Source organism: Abramis brama (genome assembly GCF_963993115.1).
Source record: "Abramis brama genome assembly, chromosome: 1".
In the NCBI taxonomy this organism is placed as follows: Eukaryota; Metazoa; Chordata; class Actinopteri; order Cypriniformes; family Leuciscidae; genus Abramis; species Abramis brama.
The window spans coordinates 19,990,823-20,011,101 of NC_139963.1; the positions used below are offsets into that span (position 1 = coordinate 19,990,823).

General features: G+C 38.1%; 1 protein-coding gene across 1 annotated transcript in view; it reads left to right on the top strand.

The window, feature by feature from the left end:
• tmem104 (transmembrane protein 104) overlaps window positions 1–20,279 on the top strand; it is a 51,116-nt gene that overhangs the window by 16,600 nt on the left and 14,237 nt on the right. The window contains exon 9 of the mRNA XM_084094686.1: window positions 17,901–17,994. Coding sequence (XP_083950812.1) covers window positions 17,901–17,994 — 94 coding nt within the window. The remainder of the gene's footprint in view (window positions 1–17,900; window positions 17,995–20,279) is intronic.

Below are 20,279 nucleotides of genomic sequence, written 5' to 3' on the forward strand. Positions count from 1 at the left end.
TAACAATTATTAAAAACATTATTTCAAATTTTATTGTATAGTTGCATTGATTTGTACTGAATTTAGTTTATTCTGATTTTAATAATAATAATAAAAAAACAAGTGTATGGGACTTTTCATTATTCAAAGAGAATAATGAGTGGGAACTTTTCTACTTTACAGTAATGAGAATCTTGGGGGGAAATGTGCATATTTGTCATGAGAGTGAGACATGATAATTAAAAAATGCTAAAACAGCTTAATGGTGCTAAAAAAGCATTCTTTTTTTCTTTGCACGTTAACATTTCTTAAGTTGTTTGAGTTTTATTTCATTTATTTTTTTAATTTGGGGTTGAAATATCACCCAGACTTTTTTTTTTTTCACCCTTTGAGGTTATGCCATCAAATTTACCACGTCAGCAAAATTAAACGCGCATTGGTGCTTCGGTGTTTTAACATGATCACAAAAATGTCAGGTCACATTTGCATGCAAATGAGTGACATTTACATAAATCCACCGTCTTGGCACTAAATTTGTTTTCAGTTTGAGTTTATACTTGGCCCTGTCCAGGAACACTTAACTGATGTTAGTTTATCGCTATGATTGCATTTTAATTGCCTTTTTAATTAGCAGTTCCTCACTGGCACTCTGTAAATTTCTTCCATATCAAAGCAAGCTAGTCAGGGTCTAACCAGAGTCCTTGTTCACTTATCTGGCCTTGCGTTTTAGATCAGTGCTGAACATGCCAAATCTGTCTCCTGTCCTATTAAGGAGACGGCTGCTGAGATGTAGCGCAAATCTATTACAGGCGCCATGATGTGAGGAAAATGAGGAGATTTAACAGTTTCACCTGTTATTATATCTGAAATCTTCAGAAATGCATTCATGGCAGTTTTTGGATGTCTGCTAGGCTAGGGCGTCATGTTTCTTGGAAATATTCCAGATTATTGAATTGTATCGAAGTGCCCATATGTCCTTCCAACATGTCTTTATAGTGTTTTTATATATATTCCTAAATCATCGTGCTAACTTTACTTTTGAAACCTGCCTTTTGCAGAGAGTGTGAATTATGACCCTACGGCTACTGTAGCACAGATGCATTTGTTTTTCTTCCTTTTGGTGTGTCTTGACTTTGACTCAAAACGGTACGTGGTCTGCATGAGAGTATTTGAGAGCAGTGGTCAGTTGTATTCCCCCGTGGCTAGCAGGATTGATGTTGGACACATTAGTGCAGCCTCATGGCATAAGCTTTAGAAAAGGAAAAAGGGAAGATTAAGAGGCATATTATGCCTTCACATAACACCTTGCCTCACTATAATCCCTGAGTGGGTGGCAGACCGTGACACTGTTCTTTCTCTACCTGTGGCACACAAAGAAGGATGTTATACATGTCTTTCTTCAGGGGAACGTCGCCAAAGAGTTTCCAAGAATGGAGTGTACTGGACTAAAGATTCTCAAACTACCTATCTCAGAAAAGGCCTTTATAGTTGCTGTTTTGCTTTGTAATGCTTAACGGCCATTCTGTACATTGTGTAAAACTTCCTGCCTCAGCAGAGTATGACTGTGACTTTACCCTGACATATAGTAGGGATGGGTCTGGACGGATGACTAGTTGTCTTTGCTCTTTATTTATTTATTTATTTTTTAAGCAGTGGTGCTTAAAGGAAATGGATATGGTAATGAACCCAGCTATGATAGTTGCCATGAAATAGTGCAGTCAGTTTCTGGCACATGTGAGTATAGCTACACAAATTGGGTGTCTAAATACTGTTTTCGAGCAGTTGCATCTTTACAAAAGTTGCATCAAAAGTTGCATCTTTAAAGTACACAATAGGGGCTTTCGCATCGGAGGAACCTTTTCATAGTTCCTAGAACTATTGGAGGAAGTACACGTTTTTTGATCGTGTTCGCATCGCAAAAACTAGGAACTACTAGGATTTTAGTTCTAGGAACTCCTTTTGGAGGACCTAATTTAGCTCTTACTTCAGAGTAGGGTCTAAACCAGCACTATAGGAACTATGTGTGATGTAAGTGTTCGTGGATTAGCTGAACGCACGCGAAACACCAGCACCCGCCATTTTTTTAAAAAGCCATGTAAATACACAGATTATAGCCTATATATATATTTACTCCACAAACTAACTCTATGAACATGGAAAACAGTGATGGATGGGCCTCTCAACCTTTACGATAAGGAGAAAATCCAACGCAACTTTGAGGGGACCAAGCTAAACATGATCATGTATTTCTGCTCAGCTAGCAACACTGGACATCAACCATACGGCATACGCTAATACCTTTTCATATACTGTCTACTTTCTTTGTATAACAGTTCTATCTAATAACGTATTAGACAGGACTGTTAGACAGATTGTAAACTAATGAACACGGAGAATGTGAGCGTTGTGTGCTCAGGCTTTGATGTTCTCAGCACCGTCAAATTGAAAGTTACAAAATCAAGCGCGGCTTATGTCACTTCAGAGTTCCTACTGGCAGTGTGAATGCAACCAGGAAAATGTTCCTAAGGGAACCATTAGTTCTCGGAGAACCACGCTAGTTCCTAGAACGACCCGGTGCAAAACCCCCTTATGTAATGTTTGGCCCTCTAGTGGTTAAAACAAAACTGCATGCATTTTGCAGAAGAACATTGTTTTGGTTGTGCTTCGGCTCTGCATGACTGTGCAGATGAATATGGTTATCTTACTGTTCATAAAACATTATATAACCAGTTTAGATGAAAAGGACCTCAAGCTTGACTAGCTGAAGACGTTACTGTAGCTTTACCCATTAATAGACCCGGTACTTACTTGAAAATAAATCTGAGCACAGCTGAAACAACTATAATGAAATGACCCTTCACAACAGGTAATGCTTTACAATGAACTATGTTAGAGAGCTACATATGGCAATTTATGTTCAATAAAATACCTCACTCACCTGTTAAGTAATAAAAACACCATCTCTGTGTCACTTTTACAACATTTCAAATCCGTCAGTTCTCGCCATCTCCGAATCAGCCAATGTTGATTCTGGTTTTATTACGAGCCCTGTCACGTTCCCTTTTTGCCAGCAAACTCTCCTCTGTGCTGCATTTTTTTTTTTTAAACGGGTAATTCCCTGAAGGTTCGAGATTTAGCGTGATCCATGTCAACCTTTCTTGCTTGTTGTGATGACTAACCTATGTAGTTAATATTTTCCCGTGTCTGCACTGATTTGCTTCATCAGTAACATCATTAACTCTTAACAGGAGTCATTTCTTATGTAGAGAAAGATTTTAAGATTTTACTTTCTCTACTTCTGAAATAACCTTTATATACTTTATATTATTTACATTTTAATAGTTTTATATTAACCAACCAAATGTATATTACCAACTCTAACTTGTTGCACATTAGTTCTTATAATGAACTGTGTGTATAACAACATGTGCTTAATTCATTTAGTTCTCTCTCTCCTCAATTCTTCAAACTGTTCTGTTTTAAACAGTTTTTAAGTGTTATGTAGATCACTGCTGTCACTATTTTATCCCATCCTTAAAATAAATCTATTCCAGCGCTTGCTGTTCTAGTGGCACAGCAAACAAAGAGCTATTTTTGATCTCTGGCTCAACAGCTGTCCCTGAGCAATGCTATATTTTTAAAGTCCAAGACGCTTGACACACAAACCTCAGGGTTGTGGGACAAGGACAAAAATGGCATTTCAGAGCATAGTCATTTATCTACTCTTAATTAAGCAGTTTTGTCAACCGTGAAACACTTCAGTAAATCTATTTGGGTTGTCTGAAACGGGTATGGCTAAGGCCGAAATCTTTTTGTTTTCTCTCAAGTTAAACAGACCTGTCTGCCCAGCAAGCTGTGGCTTTGATCAGCAGTAAAGGTCCACTCTGTGTAAAATCCTGCAGTTTTATCTGTTGTTTGCTGAAAGCTGTTAAAAAGATCAGTAGACTGAGACTTCATCTGCTGTCGATTCATTTCAATGTGCAGTTTAAAGAGCTTTTTAAAGAACTGGAGTATCTGTTCAGGTTTTAATGGCATCTGACATCTTATGACGGAAATGTTGTCAAACAAGCTCTCGAAAGTTCAATGGATAAACTTGAGTTCAAGTCCAAGACATTGTTGATTAATTTAGGGAATGTATTGAGAGTATTCCATGGATCTGCCTATGGCACTTTTCCACTGCATTGTACGGCTCACTTTTGGGGGGTTTTCCACTATGTACATTACCTAGTACCTGGTACTTTTTTTAGTACCACCTCGGTTGAGGTTCCAAGTGAGCCGTACCGATACTAAAATGTGACGTGTAAACACTACAGATCACTGATTGGTCAGAGAAAATGACTTTATCGTGGTCAGTAGACTAGGTGGTGGCACAAATATAACGATCAGTATATAATCCCACCCACTTCGAAGCAGGACTAAACTGCAGTGTGAAAGTAAAGCGAGTCGTACCGAGTCGTACCATGCAGTGGAAAAGCGCCATTATATATGGAAGGGGTGATGTGTAGTGAGGATGTAAATTGTATCAAGGACAGGAAGGTGTCCTCCCTTTTCTCATTGGGCTGGTAATTATTCTGAAGGGGAAGCTGGATTAATGGCTGTACATGATCACCTTTATTCTATGGGTCCATGTTAAATGAGCTAATTTCCTTAACCATCTTGATGGGAGGATCCTTTGTACAAAACAGTCAGAAGCTACATTTCTCAAGGAGTCATATGATGGTCATTTAACACATTGAAACTGCTCATTGATCACTCCAAACCAGCAGATTGTTGTGGCAGAAAGTTGCTGAACAATCAAGAGATCTTACACTTGAAGTCCACTTGTAATGCTAGCCATGTCATTGTTACAAAAGATCACCGTTTCTTTCTTTTTTTACCTTTATGTTGTGTTAGGGTCATTTTGACCAAGAGAGAATATTCTTTTTCCAGAAAACGTTAATGATATCGCTTTAGACTAAAACTTACTGACTTTGCTCACACAGGGTATAACTACTTCCTGATCATTTTTGAACTTTTGGGGTTCTTTTTTTCCCCACCTTGTTACACAGGGTTATTTTCACAGCTGACCTTATTGCATATGCATTTGTAGGAGTTTCCCTTTCAGACGCAAAATCTATTGGAGGAGAGTATTTAAATGAATCACGCAAAGGTGATTTACTAAGGTTTGCGCAAGTCAATTTACTTGAATTTGCGCTATTTATCGCTTGTCTTAAACCAGATGCTATTTTGCGCTGCTCTTGCTATATTGCATTGGTGATTTATGGAAATGATCCCGCTGCGTCTGTGATCTTTAATTTGTGCGTTGTCAGTAGATCACGCACAGAACTTTCCACTCCCATCAGCGCTTTTATGGAATTGCACTCTCACGCTAATTTGCCCTGTTTAGTAAATCTGGCCCCATAGGTGTTACAGGGTTTTCAACACAGCGTAAGGGTTAAATTATATTTTGGGCCTTTATAGTCCTTCATTGGATAGCACAGTATAGAGTATGTAGGAGTCTATGTAGCATATGCAGAGGCAGAATTTTATTTCTTTTCTTTTTTTTTCCCCTGGTGAGGAAATCTGCCCACTGAGTGCAGAGATTGTCTTCCTTGCTAACATGTTTAGAGCCCATCCTTTCAGCAACCTTCAGTATCCATTGGCCTCTCTCCTAGGACACACATTTGCTCACTGTCTCGCTCGCTCTGTGAAATATGGGTCACAGCGTAAAGATCTGCAAGATAAATTTTGTTTTTTCTCATCTTTGGAGGGAAAAAAAAACATGCTTGTGAATTAAGATACACCACCATTCCCCTTGATGTATACAGGTTATTTTATACATATGTTTTAGGAACCCTTATTTGGACCAAAAAGTTGGTTTAAGATGTTTAATTCAATAATAGAGAAATATTTACCTGGATATTTTTGTGCTAAACATTTTAAAGTATTCATCATTTCTTGCAGGGACTTTCTTGAACATTTCATTTTGAATGAATTGCTTAACGGAGTCAGATTTCCTATTGTATCTACATGTTACAACTGTTTAAACTTTCTCCATCTTGGTGCTTTCATGCTTTCGAAAAAAAAACTCTCCTAAATGATGATTGTTCAATTTACTTTTCCAAAACATTGAAACATTTGAAAGCTCAAATTGACAGCAGTACATTTTTGTTTGTTTAGCAAGTGATGTAGTTGAAGCTGTCTTTTAGAAAGCTCTTATGCTGTGGGTGGATCTGCAGGAATAAGACAACGCAGATGGTTTAGTGGATATTAGCTCAGCAGGATGAGGAGTTTGAGCAGTGGCCCACCAGGCGAAGAGTCCTCTCTCTAATCCACAGTGGGACTATCGTGCCAGTGCAAACACTGGCTGACCCACAGTCACACTGGTGATTCTTGCCAAGTGGGGAAGGAATTGTCGAGGAGGACTAAGAAAAGATGTGGCAGATAAACTAGACGGGGAAGTAAATGCAGATAAAACAAATTCAGCCTTGGGTTAAGATCATGATATACCACGTCTGTTGCACACTTGACAGCTCTTCATATCTTCTGTAAGATATGCAAGGATGAACCTGTCAAAATGCTGTAAACATAGCATAGTTGATGTAACAGCAGCAGTTCTGGTCCCAACCACTTTTAAGTATCCCACAGCTGTCGGCACATTTTAATGTCTTGTTTTGTTATTCGCTGTGCACGCTGCCAGAAAAATCCCATAGATTTACACTAAAGAGACCGGAATATCATAGATAACCTTGTAAACCACCTAGAAAATACCCATAGTGCCCTGGCAATCACACACAGCCCTCAAAGGTTTGTGTCTAGTGCTCATTCAGGTTCTGTTCTGTCTTAATCTGCTGTTGCCCATTATTATAATTTCTTTTAATTTCCCTTAAATCCATTTCTGCAGGCTTAACTTCAGTCCACTGAACAGCTTGTGTGTTCACCGGGGCTACCTGCTGGGTACAATATTGTTCTCGGTTCGGAAAAGCTGGTTATCTTGTCCAAGGACATCGCAGAATGATGTAATGGTCTTCCTCGGTGGGTGTCAGGACGAGGCTGTACGTGATTTCCATGAAATGAAATCCACAAGCACAACCGATGTCTCATTATCAAAACATCCTTCCGGATGTTACCCTGAACACAGAAGCTACTTGCTTAACCTTCATACTTCATGTTTGTGACTTTTGTTTGCCTGAAAGGTGTTCAGACTACTGTTTGTTTGGCCATTTTAGATTTACACTAATATTTGTAGTACAATTTTTAGCTGATGGCAGTGAATTTAAGTGTTTACTGTACTTGAGCTTTACTTCAGTGCTTGCCAGATGGAATACATGTTAAAAAGAAAGGAACATTGATTAGATTTTAAATTATTTGTGGAAGATTATTATTATTATTATTATTATTATTATTATTATTATTATTATTATTTAAGTCACAGACTGAACTCCTGACCTTTCATTTGCATTTTTTTAAACCACATGAAAATGACTGAGTGCAGCCTCTTCCCTCTGTATTGCCAGTTATGAATTTCAAAAATATATATAAAAAATATATATATTATCAGGTGTTAGTTAGTCGTATCTTCTATTAGCAAAGCAGATTTCAGACACATTTACTGCAGAGCAAATTATTCAGTCACATGACCTTTTGTGATTGATGCATGTTTACTTTGTGATGCACATTTACTTGTTAAATAATATTTTTGTTTTGTTTTCATTGTAGTTTATGTGCGTCTTATACATTTTCCACGAATTCAACTTAAAGGGGCAGTAAGCCATTTCTGAGAAACACTGTTGATATTTGAAATCAACCCAAACAAACACACCCCTCCCTTCATTGATCTGCCACCAAACTGGTGCAGACAACGCACAGTTTCATTTACCTCACACACACAACGAAGCACGTGTGACGGTCGCGCAGTTTTTTGCCTAAATGAGACACGAACGCATGAACTTCATCTCCAGACTCTAGATCCGCTCTGAAAGTCACTCACTTCGTGAGCATTTCACCGCTTCATTTGAGAAAAACTATCGTCATGTCATAAACACACAGAGGGCCCTATTTTAACGATCTGAAACGCAAGTAACTTTGTGGGCGGGTCTTGGGTGCTGTTGCTATTATACCAACGGGATAAATGACTCTTGCGCCCGACGCAAATCTAAAATGGGTTGGTCTGAAGTAGCTACATTACTCATAGGTGTGGTTTGGGTGTAATGTAAAATAAACCAATCAGAGCGACATCTCACATTCCCTGAGTACTTCAGTACTTCAGTACTTCGACTCGGCGCAGTAAAAAGTCACGCCTGATCCTCTTCCTAGTGGGTTCCTAGTGGGAAGAAGATCAGGCGTGACTTTTTACTGCGCCGAGTCGAAGTACTTCCAAAAGTGCTATTCCGCTATCCATTATAGTTATCCTTTTTAACCCGCTTAGAAAAGCGCCACGTTTTATTTTGTGTCACCATACTTGGTCGTATAACTACTCGTGTAACTGTTTTTAAATAGGGAAAACGTTGATGTGTTTGGTCACTTCTAAATTCATTGCTGTTAGATACCATTGAATATACTGGGGTAAGCTAAGTGCTTTCAAAGTGTCACCGCGCGCTAGAGCGATTAAGTGCACGCACTGAGATGAGAGAGGTATGTATCAACTCGTCTTAGTTAAGGGAATAACATAGTTTAATATGAAAAAACGGTGGAGTATCCCTTTAACAAATACAGTAACAAATGTATTGCTCATGGCTAGTTCATGTTAGTTCATGGATTTACCATTTTCTCTTTTCCTTTTTTTTTTCTTTTGTTTGTCCATTTTTCCTTTTGTATTTTCCTTTTCTTTTCTTTCCCTTCCATTTGCCTTTCTGTTATCGTTTCCTTTTTTGGCTGTACAATATATCGTTTCAGCATCAACATTGAAACGCATCTGTGCATCCGTGATCGTCACAGTAATTAGGGATTGAAGTCGATCCGTGATCCATATACGGACCAGACCCTACGGTTCGGAACGTGATTCGTGGATTAATTGCAAAGTTTAACCATCATAGAGTAAATTTATCATTTGCACCTGTTTTAAGCCCTGTCAGTTTAAACGTTCAACCATGTTTATAGCAGTCAAGCTCAAGAAGCGAAAGAGAAGTCAATTCGGAACTCGCATTCGTTCTTAAAGTGACAGCAGCCTAATGTACCTGCAGCTCTCTGTGACATTAATGTTAATCAAACAAAGAGAAAATCACTTTTTCTTTTCTTAAACAAAGATTAATTATTTTATTTTACACATTGAAGACTATGCAGTGTTATTTAACATTTTATTTTCGCTTGTAATTTATAATTTTCTATGCAGATGCTCTCCCCGACAAAATCACCCCAATCATTCTAAAATGATTAATTCTTCCAAATAGAGCTGTTCAAATCATCTGGTGAAATTGTTTTCATATCTATATATATATATATATATATATATATATATATATATATATATATTGCAGCCCTATTTCCTTTTGCTTTTTTCTGTTCTTTCTAGTGGTTAAGCTTAGTTGTACGTCTGGGTTTCTAATCAACATATTGCATGTTCAAACACTGCATTTGTAAAACTTCAGCTATCACTGTTGTGCCCTTGATCAAGGCACGTAGCATCGGCTTGCTCTAGAGGGACTGTCCTTACGACTTAATGTGGTGACGTGGAGTGAAAGTCAAGTCAGCCCCGATCTTGATGAAAAAAATATCCTATTCTATTTAGCTTCTGTTGAACTGGACGAAACTTGAGACTGAGAGCTCTATGGTTATAAGAGATCTAAGTGCTTTGGTGAACTTGACACAGTATTACAAAGTCATGAGAATTAGTCCTGCTCCTCAGTGGCTCCCATTGTTTTAGAAAGGTTTCAGCTTTGATTCACACCATAGTTGCCAGTGTAATCATGCTGCAAATGACAGTAAATGGATGAATGGTTTCTTTTTAAAAATATACCGACCTTTTTTTTTTTTTTTTTACCAAAGGCCTTTAGGAGAGAGCTGTTGACCCATGAATAGCAGAGTAATGCAACTGTCCAGCCTTAATGAACACAGCCTGACTCGCGACAAGCACTTCCGTGATGATTTATTGGCTCTGTGACTGTTAGGTTACAGATATGAATGAGAGTGAGGTGAATTGAGACCCATTACAACAGATTTGTTGATCATATTTCAAAGATATTCCTTGAGCCTAAATCTTGAGTTGGTTGTGTGTAAATTAAAAAGTCTTGAACGAAGCTAATTGGTATTTATTGGTCTTAATTTTAAGCTTTAAATATGAATGTTCACTGTACAATTTAGCTTGTTCGTTTGTGTTCTGTTATTAAAGAAAGGTGTTTAAAGCATGTAAAGCAGGCTAAAATTATATTAAGGATCAGTTACTCATCTATTGCACAAGCTTTATATCTTTGTTAGACGTTTTAGTCGACGAAAACTGATGACATTTTAGTCTAGTTTTAGTCAATGAAAATTGTATTTTAGTCTCTTTTTAGTAATGCAATTCTATTTAACCCAGTCAATATAGAATTTCAAACAAGGTTATCTTATTATATTTAGTATATTTAGGGCTGTGACGGTGGCAGGTTTTTTTACCACCGCGGTAATGGACCAACTACCGGCGGTGGTTGAGGGGTTATTTAAAAAAATAAAAACTCGTTTTATATTTCCACACAAAGACGCGTGATATAGCCTACCACTCTGCACTGTGAGAGGGATGTGGGACACGAGCAGAAAATCGAGCTCTTTATGATATCTTCGTGTTTTCTACTTGATGTAAATTGGTCTGTAGAGCGAATTTTATCCTCCACAAGGGCGAAATATTTAGGCTATGTTTGAGATTGCGCTGCCAGAGAAAGTGAAACTAAAAATCACCCGCGCGTGTGAAACGCGCTTTACAACTAAACTTGACGCGCCCTATGTCTAATATAACAAGCACAAACTGTGTTAAAAAGAATTTGACATGCAAGTACAAATGTAGGCTATCTGTCCTACAGCGTTTTTCTACTTTACCACAGTAAAGAATACGAATATAATAGGCCTAATTAAAAGCGAACCAATGAAGAAACGTTTATAATCCCTTTAGAAAATGGGTGAGACGTGAGTGAAGATTTGGGAAAAGAAACAAGAGATTCCATGCAGGGATGAGTCACGATTTTTGGATATTCGATTAGTTTATTTAATTATAGAATATCGAATTTGTGCGATTATTCTCTAAAATAAAATCTCCATGTTCTGGTTCTGATGCAGTGACGCGTTCATGTAACCAGAGACGCTGCCAATAACGCACATAACAGCTGTCACAAAGAACCGGCAAAAGTAATGATTATGAATGTGTCAAATATATCAATGAGACATTTTAATAGAATAACTAATGGAATAATATTGTTAAATTCGCTGATAATCGGGTGACCAGATCGCAAACCAGAATTTAAAGCCGACAAAGCTATGGGTTCACGCACAACTCTCTCATTCGTCGTGACGTTATAACATTTCGTCTCGTCTTGTTTTGGTCAACGAAAATGAAGAGACATTTTAGCATAGTTTTTATTTTGTAAACCACATTTAGTCTCGTTTTTATTCGTCAACGATAATGCATTATACATGTATTTTAGTCATCGTCACATGACCAGCATTTACGTCTCGTCTCGTCTCGTATCGTTTTCATCAGGTGATAACGGTTCGTTGACGACAATATTTCGTCATAATTTTCGTTGACGAAAGCAACACTAGAGACCAGACAAGACAGTCTTTTGCCCTTTCCTACTGTCAGATTCAAGCAGACAAAACCAGTGACCTCTCCAAAGAGTCAGATACAGCATTGATTTTATGACACTTCCTGTCTTAATATGGAAATCCACTGGGACAAACAAATATTCATGTTTTCTATTATTGTAAAGATCAATATGCAGGAAAGATCTGTCTTGACAGCTTTCAGATTTCCAGGAGTTCTGGGCATATTTGGTGCTTTTTATATAATGTTTTGCCTCGTCTCCCTCATGGGATCTAGGGGCCTTATGTTGAGCATCCTTTACCCCTGCCCCGTGGCTCTGATGACTAAGTTTTTGAATTAAGTAACAGTGCTATTTTGCAATAAATTAATGCACAATATCCGTTCTAGGCCGTGCCATGTGTGACCTTGGAATGATCATTTAAGCTCATTTCATTGCAAATCTTTGAGTGTTTTTTAATCAGTTGTTGTTGTTGTTGTTCTTGTTGTGCATCATAAATTTGTATTATGTTTAAATCCAGTATTCAGTTTGTGCCAATATGCTGACCTCAAACCAAAACTATGCTTTAATTGCTTTTCTTACTTCCTGAATGATGGGTCAAGCTGCGGTTGCATAATTTTTTTTTTTTTTTTTTTTTTTCACTTTCTTGAATACGCTTGTTAAGCATCCATTTATTCATTAATTGAGCTCTTAATTGTGGCAGCATATTGCAGCTCATTTTGGAGGTTAATGATGCTTCCGCCTGACAGATACGAGCTGAAAAAAGCTCAATTACTGAGTCATTATTGGTTTACAGTTTTTACACTGGCTTTGTAGCAGGTTTATTCTGCCTGTATATATGTATTCTCTCTGTGTGCGTGTGTGTGCGCGTGTGTGTGCGTGTGTGTGCGTGTGTGTGCGTGCGTGTGTGTGCGTGTGTGCGTGTGTGCGTGTGTGCGTGTGTGCGTGTGTGTGTGTGTGTGTGTGTGTGTGTGTGTGTGTGTGTGTGTGTGTGTGTGTGTGCGCGCGCGCACATAGTCATGTGAAAAAGAAAGGTCACCCAAATATTGGGACATAATAAAAATCATCTAGTCTTGAGCAGCTCTTAAAATATGCTGTATTTGGTTTTCACCAAACGTTGGGCTGTGCATTATGGCCAGACATCTCCACTTAGGTCTCATCTGTCCAGAGGACATTGTGCCAGAAGTCTTATGGTTTGTTCAGATGCAACTTTGCTAACCTAAGCCGTGCTGCCATGTTCTTCTTAGAGAGAAGAGCCAACCCTTCCAAACATGCCATACTTGTCCAGTCTTTTTCTAATTGGACTGTCATGAACTTCAACATTTAACATGTTAACTGAGGCCTGTAGAGTCTGAGGTGTAGTTCTTGGGTGTTTTGCGATTCCTCCGAGTCTGACCTTGGGGTAAATTTGATGGGACGTCCACTCCTGGGAAGATTGGCAACTGTCTTGAATGTTTTCCTCTTGTGAATAATCTTCCCTACTGTAGAATAATGGACTTCAAATGTTTGGAAATGGCCATATAACCCTTCCCAGATTGATGGGCAGCAACAATTGCTTCTCTAAGATCATTGCTGATGTATTTCCTCCTTGGCATTGTGTTTTAACACCCCTGAATGTTCCAGACCAGCAAACTGCCAAAACTTCTGCTTTTATAGCGGTGATCACAATTGCTGATGATCAGTTAATCAAAGATGTTTGATTAGCAGCGCTGACTGTTACTTATACTCTTAAATCCTATGGAGGGTGTTACTTAGATTTTCATACATGGCTTCTCCATTTTGGCCTAGTTTTTGTTCAACAAATAATGACATGGCATAATGTGCCATGTGTTGTTGTTCATCTGAGGTTGTGTTTTCCTGAGACCTGCCAAGGACCAGAAGATTTTTTTATTATGTGCTGATACCATAGAACCGTAAAACCATAGAATTCAATAGGGAGGGTGTCCTTTCTTTGTTTACATAACTACAAATATGTGTGTTATCGTCGTTATCGTTATCGTCGTTATAATCTTTTTGTATATATAATTACATTTTATATAATATTGTTTAATTTTTTTAAGATTTTTAATTTATGTAGTAGTAGTAGTAGTAGTAGTAGTAGTAGTAGTAGTAGTAGTAGTAGTAGTAGTAGTAGTAGTAGTAGTAGTAGTAGTAGTAGTAGTAGTAGTAGTAGTAGTAGTAGTAGTAGTATGTCTCTAATTTTTATTTTAGAGAGTTTACTGAATTGATGGTTCTGTTCTGAGTATAAATTCTTTAATCTGTCCGTTCTGTTAGCCGATGTAGTAGCAGCGTATCTGCTTCCCATTTGTTGGTCCTGTCTAGAATGTCTAACAAAGATTAGCTCTGGAGACAAATGCCACTGGGATCTTGACACTTTGGGGATTTGGGGAAATATAATCCGTTTTGCATGTTACTATCAGTTGAGTTATAATCCTGCATGCTGTGCTGCCACAAGGGCTCACCCAAAGTCCATAGACACAAATGTCCCCTAGAGCTGCCCACACTTGGAGTGAAGTTAGGGGAGTACATTAAGAAGAAAACCATAAACTGGCTTTGCTCAATGTACACATTCAACAGACGATGACAGGTGTTGTAGATCGGTCTGTTTCTGAAGTCCCACCTTGCCCAGTTATGTAAGGGTGAAGGATTCCATTTGATGCCACAAATTTCAAAAAATGGAACCGGAAACTCAAATGGTTATGCTAATATCTCAGTTGCTCAGAGATTTGTTATTCTGAATTATACGTGTTATAACATGACACTGTCAGCATCTCCTGGTGCCAAATAACGGTCATCGACTGTTGGTTTCATTTCATTCATATTGATGTGATGAGTCAAGTCCTGCTCTTCCATTAAGCTATTCACCTTTGCATTTTCTCATTTAATTTTTTGGTTTATCTCATTTCAGTCAAATGCTGCTTTTAAATGAGCTCAGTATTGCTGAATTTGTTATCTGATATTGCTTTGGGAACATTACAGTCATCCAAAAGAAGATATCCACATCTGGCCGAATGTCCCAATGACCAAAATTTTTGGCCAGCAAAAGGTCAAAATTAGCATGGAAATTGACTCGATGTTTACCCAGCAACAATATTTTGATCCCGAAAGATAAAAATATATTAAGAACAACATTAAATGTGCATATTCCTTTTTTAAAGAAAGGAATAAAAAATTCTAAATATTCTGCACGGACATTTTTCGGAATATTGTGCTTTCCCCCTGTATGCATATTATACAGTAAGTACAATGTACAACCTGAGCTGACTAATATACAGTTTTTCCCACAATACACTTTTCCCAACTTGCACTGGCAAGTAATATGAGACCCAATTTTCTGCACTGGCAAGTAATATAAGCACATATTATTTCTTTGGACTGTTCTTTGGAAGTTTTTTTTTTTTACTCCATTATTTAAAAATAATAATAATAATAATTAAGCCACTGAATAGAATCTGTTTTGATTTCTGGTTAAAGATTATACATTAACCCCAAGCGTGAGCAGTACTACTAGTGATGCCTGCTAACACATGGGGTTCATGCTTGGCTATTTTACACTATTAGAGTGTGAATGAGCTGTGTGTTCTGATAACAAGTACAGTATGTCACAGTGCCTCTCTGTCTCTCTTCATGTCATGTCTGAGTCACCCAGCACCCCACGGCTCTCGCTCTTTCTGCTTCCCTTGATGCCCTCTCTGCCTGGCCCTGTCCCTCCATTTCTCCCTTCACTCCTATTCATTGCCAAACTTCCTTCCTGTTGTCCTTTCCTGGCATGCGTTGAGCACCAGCTTGCCAATGTTGCACCATTTTTACTATCAGCACCAACAACACTCGTCGAATGGGACAGAGAATGGAAATCCATTACTATCGCTCTGCACTCCTGGCATGAGTGGGCGAGTTCCTGTCAAGTTTCCAACCTTTCTGCCAGCGTCCCTTTTCAAATCGGAAACTGCGGCATATGTTATAAGTTAGGCTTCGAATAAGAAGCTACAGCAGGCCCGGCCATCAAAACTGAGATTGGGTGATGTGTTAGCTTTGACATCGCTATCTATAAAGAAACTGAGATGTTTTACAGGGTTTTTATTTCTTTTCAGTTTCATTATTTGTTGACATGAGATTGCATATGGTATTTTATGGCCATTCTGGGATGTAGGAGTTCTGCTCAGGAATAGATATTTATCGTTAGGATTGTGTGTGTTGTCAACCATCATTAAATGGGGGGGTTGTATATTTTTGTGTGGTGGGAGTGATGCAGGCATGCACTTTGATATAACTCATGCAGACAGCAATGCATTATGGGGATTTATCAAAGTGCATTTCTTGCTCGGTTCTCCTATTTTTTGCTTTATTGGTTGTTCTTAGGTGCCTTTTAAATCCCTTATGTAAATAATGACTTTAATAGCTAATGAATAGTTGACATTAACTATTTATTTGTGTATTTATTCATAAGAACTCTTAAAGACCTTCTTTGGTTGAAGATTTAAAATCTTCAACATCTCTCCTTAATTATCATATGAGTCCAAACCTTTTCTTGCTCACACCATTACAAGCCTTTATAGCAGGGTTCACCAATCTCGGTCCTGGAGGGCCGCTGTCCCTGCAGAGTTTAGCTCCAACCAGCTCCAACACACCTGTTTGAAAGTTTCTAGTATGCCTAGTGAGACCTTGATTAGCTGGTTCAGGTGTGTTTAATTGGGGTTGGAGCTAAACTCTGCAGGACAGCGGCCCTCCAGGACCGAGATTGGTGAACCCTGCTTTATAGGAATGGCAAATGAACTTAGATCCTTCTGCTCTTTTGTCTTGTTTAGCAGCCTCTCTGTCAGCTCTTTTATCAAGACAGACATTCAGGCATCATGATGGACTGTTATCTCACCCTCATCCTATCTGACTATACAAAAACCAAGACACTTCTCACCTCTCAAGATAAAGCATGAATGGTGTCATGATGATTTACAATTCACAGTTTAATGAGAGTCATCCATCAATAATGTGCAATGTATTAATTAGAACAAACTGCAGTGTGTTAAATTGTGTTTTTGGCCAATAATCTGACTCCATTGACTTCAATGGAGTCAGATTAATGGCCAAAAACACAATTTAACACACTGCAGTTTCAATCAAAATTGAGTCAGTTTACTTAAATTCACATTCTTGGTCTGATTGTGAATGAAAGGGGAGAGATTTTTATTCAGCTGCGTTGGAAAACAGAACTTATCTGCATGCTAGTTGCCTGAAAAACCAAATCACCATATTCAAAATAGTGTCAGTTCTTCTGTTATGTACCAGAAGAGGGCATCTGAATCAGAGTACAGATTACTTTTAAGAAGATATTACCACAGAGATAAACAAATGAATAATAAAATGTGTTTTAAACTCTTGCTTTTGTGATTTTACCTCTTGCTTTTTGTGATTGGTTTTTTTTATTTTTTTATGGAAATTTGAAGATCACGCCTAAAAGTAGACATGCGGTTTCACAGGTGGGAGGCGTTTTCCTTGTTAGAACAGTTAAATGCATTTAGGACAGATACCTCCATGCCATAATTTAACTACGCTGTAAGCTGATAACCACACATGATGGGAAATACACAAAAGGTATATTAAATGTGAATACTAGTGGTAGTAGTAGTAAATGCCTTGCTTGCATGATTATCCACACCAGGACTGGGAGGTCCAGTTCTTCTTGCAGCCGTCTGTGAAGATGCTAAAGTCTGTAATGTAAATATCAAAGAGACTGGCACGTCTCTCATCAACACTCAACCCAATGCAGTTTATTACAAATGAGTCATGAATCTATGTGCCTACACAGAAGCACATAAAAAGCAATTATATGCGTACCATAAGAGTCATGAGCAGACCCATGCAGACTCTGTTCCCTCAGAGCTCAGAGAAAAGCTCCTCAGATTCTGTAGAATTGGAACACCCGTCATTCATGAAGTTCTGTGCATCCCTGGCCATTTTATACACTTATTTTATGGCTAGAATACGCATGTCTACTAGTTTTGGCCATTTAGTAGTGCAGTTGGTCTGTCTACATCAGGTTGAATTGTTCATGTTTGTTGGATATTGTACTGTGTACCATGTGAAACCACGTTTGTTAGTTAAAGGTCAACATATTATGTCTACTGAGATCTACCTTGGTCTTGATTATTTTTTTTACTTTATTTTTTATTTTTTTAATGCTTTCATTGACTCGTTTTCTGTATTTTTATTTCTTTTCAGGGTGTCTTCACACTGTTTTTGGGGCCCTTCACCTTTTTTAATGCGCAGAAGACCAAATACCTCCAGATCGTCACCTCTGTAATGAGATGGATTGGTAAGTTCCTCACTATTTTATTTTATTTATTTTTTATTGATTTCATTTATTTCTTTTTTTATTTTATACACTGTACAAATAATGTTTTTTTGTTATTAGGTTGCAACAAAACTAGCCTATTGCATTCAAGATTTACCTTATGGACAAAATAAATGACATGGTGTTTTGAAGGAGGTTTGAAATGTTTCTGCAAGTAGGTTTCGTTAAAGCTTCAAAAATATCTGTAAAGATATCCATCCATCCATCCATCCATCCATCCATCCATCCATCCATCCATCCATCCATCCATCCATCCATCCATCCATCCATCCATCCATCCATCCATCCATCCATCCATCCATCCATCCATCCATCCATCCATCCATCCATCCATCCATCCATCCATCCATCCATCCATCCATCCATCCATCCATCCATCCATCCATCCATCCATCCATCCATCCATCCATCCATCCATCCATCCATCCATCCATCCATCCATCCATCCATCCATCCATCCATCCATCCATCCAGTCAGTTCCCCTCCTCTGCAGTGTAGCTAGGGTCTTTCCATCATAAATGCGTCCTGCTCCATGTCTCCGCCTTCTGTCTCCCTCATACTTCAGCCTAGACAGCCCGTCTCAGGCGTGATTGGGCAGTCAGTTACCAGATGACAGGCCCAAAAATAAAACCGCCCATCCTCACCGTCCTCTCAAATCACAGCCGCACTGAATCGCATTTAATGTGCATGCAGTGGTGAATGAACATACAATGTACAAAGAATGATTATTCTTGCACAAATATTCTCAGTGCTCAAAGAAACTTCAAAGAAACAACCATATGTCCTTTTGCTCACCTTTCTCTCCTCTTCGTCTCATTGATTCACAATAAGACGTGTATGCGAGTCATTGGCGATTTGATACGTTTCCTAACAGCTCCACAGGCACTAACAAGGCAAAAAAATAAAGGCAGTTGTTCTAGCTGTGTAGGTTTCAGTAATGCTTGTAGAGTGGTGCTATGCAGCATTGTATAGCAATTACTCAAAATTTATGTATCAAGAAATGCATCGACAGACTACAGAAATCTGCTGATTAGCATGTGCACCCATATTTCTGCCATCTGTGTTTTAATGTATTGCTCATTTAAGGGCACTATAACCTGAGGGGTGAAGTAGCACATCCTGCTTGCTTCAGCAACATTAAACTGCTCAGTGCAGGTGATGAACTGCTGTTATTTCTCAAACTGTTTTTCCAGAACCTGTTCATGTTCTTTTAGTCATTTGAATCAATATGGGGTCATTTGCACAGTGCATGTATTATGTATGATTCCTCTCGGCAAAAGCCATCACTGGTCTAGCTGGTTGCTGTTTTCTTTTTGCTTTGTATTGCAGTTTTTGTTCTTTTTGAAGGGAAGTATCATGGATGCCCTGCAGAATAGTGGTCATCTTTTTATATGTGTGCTACTCTTATCTTTCTCTATTGCTGTTTTTCCTTCGCCTGTTCTGAACCTCCAGAGAGCTGAAGTAATTATTTGATAATGCATTCTTCACATTGTAGTCTATAGTGTGATTTAGAGCCGTTCAGATCTAGAAGTTGGGGATCTGTGGGCCCTAAAGTATTAAAATGTCTTAAATTCACTCTTAAAACTAGGGCTGTAAAAAAATTAAAATCTTGCTTAGTATAAAAACTCATTTTACAACATAAAATTGAATATCAAATTTCTTCAAAATTTTTTTCATCTAATTTGCTAATTACTAACCACCATAAATGTTTGATATATTTGTATTTCTATTGCACAAAATTGTATAATGTTATACAAAGTAGTACCCTATTTTAGGTTTGTTTTTTGTTTTTTTACATTTAGACATTTAAAAGAATCAATTGGTTTTTTGTACAAGGTTATTCAAGTACTCTGCAAGGGTTACTTCAGGTTTACTTGTTAATCAGTCTTTGGGTAGAAAAAAAATACTCTCAGACAAAACAAACAAAAAGACAACAAATCTTGTCTAAGCTTTAGACCGGAATTAATGTGATCCAGCAATAGTCAAGGGTTTTAGTTCCCTTTGACTCTCATTAACAAACATTTGGACATTTAATGTGCAGAGTATTCCATGAATGATCTCAGTTTCTAATTAATAAAATAAAGAAAAGGCCTATCCATGCTAATGGAACTTAAAAGTCAAGCGAAAATGACTACTTTACCATAGACTCACCATAGATTGAGCCACTGGAATTTATCCCTGAAGATGAAACCAGGTAGAGAACAGCTGCCATATCTAATAGGGATGTGCCTGAAGCCTAAAGCCT